We start from the raw sequence: 6,321 nt of genomic DNA, 5'->3' as shown, positions 1-6,321 counted from the left end.
CTATCTATATCTTCACATACATCTCCTATGTATATGTAAATCCTTACATACATTTCTCTAAATATCTTTACATACATCTACTATCTATATCTTCACATACATTTCCTATGTATATCTTCACATACATCTTCTATGTATATCTTCGCATATATCGCCTATCTATATCTTCACATACACCTCCTATGTATATGAAAATCCTTACATACATTTCCCATGTATATCTTCACATACATCGCCTATCTATATCTTCACATACATTTCCCATGTATATCTTCACATACATCTTCTATGTATATCTTCACATACATCTCCTATGTATATGTAAATCCTTACATACATTTCTCTAAATATCTTTACATACATCTCCCATGTATATCTTCACATACATCTCCCATGTATATCTTCACATACATCTTCTAAGTAAACCTTCACATACATCTCCTATGTATATCTTGACACACCTCTCACTCTCAGATGCGAACGGAACCAAGTCTAGCAAAGGCATCGTACTCTGCGACTACAATGAGTACGTCAACAACGGGGAGTCCTGTAGACCCTGCCCCCCGGACACCTTCATCGACAGCCGCGAACACACCCTGACGCGGTGCCACCCTTGCGACGCCATCAAAATAAACCAACTACCCAGCCGCTGTGTCGACGAGCATTTCCTCTTCTACCTCATCGTCCTCACCATCATCGGTCTTCTCCTGACCCTCATCTTAACAGTCTTCGTCGTGAGAGCGATCTTCAATCGATCCAAACCCAAAAGAAAAACAACAACCAGCGAGCTCAAGGACGAGTCGGATATTGAAATCTCCAGCGTTTTGAAAAGAAACGTAAGTTCAGAAGATGTTGACGCCAGTATCTCTGATGTTGGTGCTGGCAAAGTGGAGAACAGACAACCATCGGATAACCACTTGCTGTCGAGTATACGACAGTATTTTATTGTAGAAAATAAAAAATTAATCGAATCGGAACCGCTGGTTCGATTAGAATCTTTCGACAAGGAGCCAGTGGAGATGTTAGAAAAACAGTACATTGGATCTCGCGTGGAGGAGACTTCTATCAACGACGACGAAGAATCTGCGATCGAGCTGGTTGAGGAAAGCTACCCCGCATTGGGTGACGGTCCGTCGGGGGTCGAACCCCACAATACCGAAAGTCCCATCGCCGAAGAAGAGATTACTCCGACTGCCGCGTCATCGAGAGGCTCCCTAGGAGACACGGAAAACGTCAAGCGATCGGAGTCGTCGAATTTAGTACTTTCCACTACGCCGTCTGAGAAATCGATTTCTTCAAAACCATCGATGATCCTCTCCCCAAAACAGTCGGGTACGCTAACTTCTACACCATCAGCCACCCTGACTCCAAAACCATCAGTTACGCTACTGCCAAGGCCGTCCGTCGAGACGACTCCAAAACTTAACATTGGTTCCAGTGTGGACAGTTTTGATTCTAGCGTAGACGATGAGACAAAACCCAAGGAAAAGAAACCTTTAACAAGTAGCCTGGTCAAGAGGGACGGTAGAGGATTGCCGTTGTCGTCGAAGGGGAAGAAAGTGAGGCTGTCTATCCCCATTGAACAGGTGACTTGGTTTCTTCTTTGTTGGTTTTTTTTCTCTCGGTTTCTATGTATGGTGTGTGTAGTGTAATGGTTATGTGTGTAGTTAATGTGTGTAGTGTAATGGTTTTGTGTAGTGTAATGGTTTTGTGTGTAGTTTATGTGTGTAATGTAATGGTTTTGTGTAATGTAATGGTTTTGTGTGTAATGTAATGGTTTTGTGTAGTGTAATGGTTATGTGTGTAGTGTAATGGTTTTGTATGTAGTGTAATGATTGTGTGTGTAGTGTAATGGTTTTGTGTGTAGTTTATGTGTGTAGTGTAATGGTTTTTTGTGTAGTATATGTGTGTAGTGAAATGATTTTGTGTGTAGTGTAATGGTTATGTGTGTAGTTTATGTGTGTAGTGAAATGATTTTGTGTGTAGTTTATGTGTGTAGTGTAATGGTTATGTGTGTAGTTTATGTGTTTAGTGTAATGGTTTTGTGTAAAGTATATGTGTGTAATGTAATGATTTTGTGTTTAGTGTAATGGTCATGTGTGTAGTTTATGTGTGTTGAAGTTGGTGTGTGTAGTGCTTCCGTGTGTTGTGTTTAACATGTTGTTTCCGTGTTTTTGTGTTTAATGTGGTACATTTTTATGTGTAGTGTTTAAAAAATTATACCTGCTGGTGTTTTGTTTAATTTTCTGTGCGCAGTGTTTTTTATATTTTGTGTTTACTTTATAATATTTCTGTGTGTTGTGTTTAAAATGGTATATTTATATGTGTTGTGTTTAATGTGCTATATTTTTGTACGCTGTTTTTAATGTTATATTTCTGTGCGTTGTGTTTAAAGTTATATTTCTGTGCGTTGTGTTTAATGTTATATTTCTGTGCGTTGGGTTTAATGTTATATTTCTGTGCGTTGTGTTTAAGATATTATGTTTCTCTGTATAGAGTTTGTACTTTTTTGAGCATCTCTTTATTTATAAACACCCAACAACTTTGTTTACAACTTTCTCAGGAAGAGGATGAAAACTGACAACCAGATTACGACTACTACCAGAAACATGAAAACACTCTTACACTCGGTACACGGACCAAGACTACATTTATTTGTGAACGCTGGGACGTCAGGGGCTCCATACAATTCAATGCTGTTATTGTTCCTGTAACTTACGGAAAGTTTTGATTAAAAAATTTATTAAATAAAACAAAGAAAGAATTCGAATTTATTATTTATTTTTACAAGCTTTTATTTCTCTGTCTGTCGTCAATCTAGATCGAAACGCCGGAGCGAAAATTCGGACACTTCTACTTGACCGATACGATTCACATTTGGCACGTGGGTCAAGACATGAAGACAATGCAATCTAAAATTAAATTTGACTTAATTGGATGCCTAATTAATTTTTTATGAATTAATTAAAATTTTGACCGAATTAGTAGGCATTTCTAGCGAACCGCACCACACGAGTCATCACGTTCAATAGCTGCGCCATCAGGTTCAATGGCTGCGCCATCACGTTCAGTAGGCGCGCAATGGTTTTTAGTCATGTAACTCTATTGTAAAAAAAAACATGTCAAGTAGAGAAAAAAAATTCATAAAATACGTTTTAATAACAAGCTTTTATGTAATAATGCACCAAAAAGTAGAAAATAAATTATAGACTACTATTTAAATAACTATAAAGAAAAGCGTGGGTGTCTTCCTTAACATTAGTAAAGGTATCCAATAGATACTAAAGTGACCCCCGCTTTTCTTTATAGTTATTTAAATAGTAGTCTATAATTTATTTTCTACTTTTTAGTGCATTATTACATAAAAGCTTGATATTAAAACGTTTTTTATGAATTTTTTTTAACTTATTTTTATGCAAAGTCATCTCGGAAATTCCCGTATGACGTAAGCGTTCACTGAAGCCATGAAAGAAGTAGTTCTTTGAAGAGAAAAAAACAACTGGAAAATTGGCCTATATTCTAAATTCCGTAAGGAAACTCATAATATTTTAAAATTTGTTTAGAATCCCACGGTATTTACCAAAGCCAAAGAAACCATGCATGCAGATATGATTATTATACACCGTAACAGCAAGATTTGATATACCCTGTAACATCAAGTGAATTCCTTCCTGGATCTGGAAAATTTCCCCTTAGTAAGTCTTGTATATAGTTTGTGATAGTTTATCCCTGAAAATGTTTATTTTTATATAATTTTCGCATTTGAATTTACACAAACAAAAATTGTGTAGGCACTGGTATCTTTGGGTGAAAATATTGGGAAAAAGGTAAACAAGAGTTAAAATATATCCTCTATGAAAAATTTTACTGAGTAGTTTAACGCTTGATATCCGGATAATTCCTATATAGCTCGAATCAAAATAACAATGTTTATAAAAATTTTATTATTCGGTAAACTGACATTTAAATAAAACATTTTTTTTTTTTGGAATCAAAATGACCCAATTGTTTTTTAAAAATATTGTTTACCGTGGTTCGTGATTTAGACCAAACAATGGCCGACATTTTGGCGCGTTTTATGGTAATATTTCGTTTTAGTTTTTATGAATATTATTTACCTATTTAAATAGGTTAGGTTTGATCTATTCCTTGAGATGTTACCTTAGTTCAGGCTGAGCTCCTAAAACTAATGTGTGAATTTAAAATGTTACGAAAAAAATAAAATACAAAATAAAAGAACGAAAAAATCTCGGAAGTAAAAAAAAAAAAATGGCCGCACTTTCTGTTTGTAGCATTAGAGCCATAGAACACTAAAATGCGTGCAGATTACGGATTTAGTTTAATAAAATTTAATACTTTAGAGGGATTTCATTTTAAAGATTAGACAATCTGTTTGTTGCATCTAAAGATGGATTTCACTTAAATCTAATTTTTAGGATTTTCCCACTGTGATGTGGCACTGACAACTCTAAAGCTTCAACTTTTAAATTACTAATTCAGATAATGCCAATCAGGGGATGTAACCTTTCTACTTATATATAATTCATAAGCTAATTAAGATACCTAAAATAATGAAGTTTAAACTTTCTACTCATATCTAAATTATAAAATTTAATTTAAAATTTTTTTTTCGTCATTTTAACTGATAAAATGGAATCACTCTAGTTCCGGGTCCAAGCTAGTAGAACGTCTTTTAGTACACTCAGCTCTGATGGGTACCTAACTTACGGTAGGGAAAGTAAAGCCGGCTGGTCAAAATTCTGACCACACCTTCCCTTCATATGCCGAGGTCAAGAAACATATGAACTCTACTTCATCTTCCCGACTGATCACTAGGTCTAAAGAGGAATTTTTACTTTTCTTCTACTTAATTACTTTTAGGGTTAATACATTTTTTTTCTCACAGAAAGAAGTATTAAAACATAAAATATAAACTTTTACTCATAGAAAATGCGAATATACATTTTTGCAATTAAAATAACTGTACACATTTAATTAAAACATTTCCCCTTGTTAATTTTTTTAAAATTACTATGTACACACCCCACTCATAGAAAATCTAAAAGATAACTTTAATTTTTAAAAATTACTATGTACACACCCCACTCATAGAAAATCTAAAAGATAACTTTTTTTTAAATATAAAATATCTACTACCATAATAGTTAAAAGATAAAATATTTTAAAATCTAATTTTAAAAATTCTTATTGATGCAATATAAAGTTTCCAATTATAGAAACGCTGTAAGATTAAATTGAGACCCTAGCAGGGCCGGCGCTACCTATAAGGAGAACTAGGCGGTCGCCTAGGGCGCCATCTCTAAGGGGGCGCAAAAGGTTTAATCACTATTATCAAAAAGTACCTAATCTTCTTCTTCTTCTTCGTTCTTAATTTTAGTATTGGAAGGGATCCCCCTCCAACACAATTAAGGATACGTGTCAAATGGTTATGCGCCATTGAGGCCATTGACTACGATATCAGCCTGCTTTTCTTTTTGGATTTGCTTTTATAGCCTTTGTCCAACCAAGGACTAACTACAAGGCAGCAGTTGTTTGATTTTTGGAGTTGTCTCTCCTAGAAGTACCCAATAATTAATAACTTTTATCAAGGCACCCAGGACAAATTATTAATTTTGCACCCCACCCCAAAATTAGGTCTCTATAGGCCTATATTTATTCGTGATGGTGAAAATGCAACCCCACCTCCCTAATTTGGAAAGGTCACATTGCCTTTTTAATTTGGTGTCACATAATTGATGTAGAAAACGATTAAATAAGTTCGTTATTCAAATTTCGAACATTTCAAAAGGTTATCTAATTTTAACAGGGCTTGTAAGTCTCGTTTTCTCTGACTTTGAATAAGAAATCTGTTCTGGTGTATAACGTTTTGTATTGACGGGATGTTCAAAGCATTGTACTTGTTAAGTAAATTTTGATGAAACGTTTAGATTTGGGAGTAACGGCGGAAGGCTGTTGCTGATATGGTTTCTTAGATCTAAAGTATCGAAGTGTTAAGGTGTCATAATTTTTATTCGGCTGTTTTGTAGTTTAAGATCTAGTGGAATCTGATTGGTAATAGAGAAGTGAGAATGCAGGCGATGAAGTATCGTAGTTCGGGAGTTCGGGAGTATTGATTCTTGTGGTATTAAGGTATCGAATTATATTGATTGTTAAAGTGTAGTAGTAGGTCCAGTGAAATCGTTGTTGATAATGAGTACCGCTTGTATAAATTGGTGAAGTTCAACGAGGTGGTGTCGTAGTTCTGGAGCATCGAGTCTAGTAATGTTTCGGTATCGATATTTGATATGTGTTGTGAATGTT

The 6,321-nt window shown here is 35.0% G+C and overlaps 1 protein-coding gene across 1 annotated transcript; it reads left to right on the top strand.

The window, feature by feature from the left end:
* Window positions 1-443: 443 nt before the first annotated feature.
* LOC131949446 (uncharacterized) lies at window positions 444-2,687 on the top strand. The gene is made up of 2 exons (XM_059311352.1): window positions 444-1,586; window positions 2,564-2,687. The coding sequence occupies exons 1-2, from the start codon at window positions 444-446 to the stop codon at window positions 2,579-2,581; spliced, it is 1,161 nt and encodes a 386-aa protein (XP_059167335.1). The 3' UTR covers window positions 2,582-2,687.
* The last annotated feature ends 3,634 nt before the right edge of the window (window positions 2,688-6,321 follow it).

Source organism: Physella acuta, unplaced genomic scaffold (genome assembly GCF_028476545.2).
Source record: "Physella acuta isolate Inbredline_101_S28 unplaced genomic scaffold, ASM2847654v3 ptg000698l, whole genome shotgun sequence".
Classification (NCBI taxonomy): Eukaryota; Metazoa; Mollusca; class Gastropoda; family Physidae; genus Physella; species Physella acuta.
The sequence above is the reverse complement of the archived record's forward strand: the minus strand, read 5'-3'. Positions and strand labels throughout refer to the sequence as shown.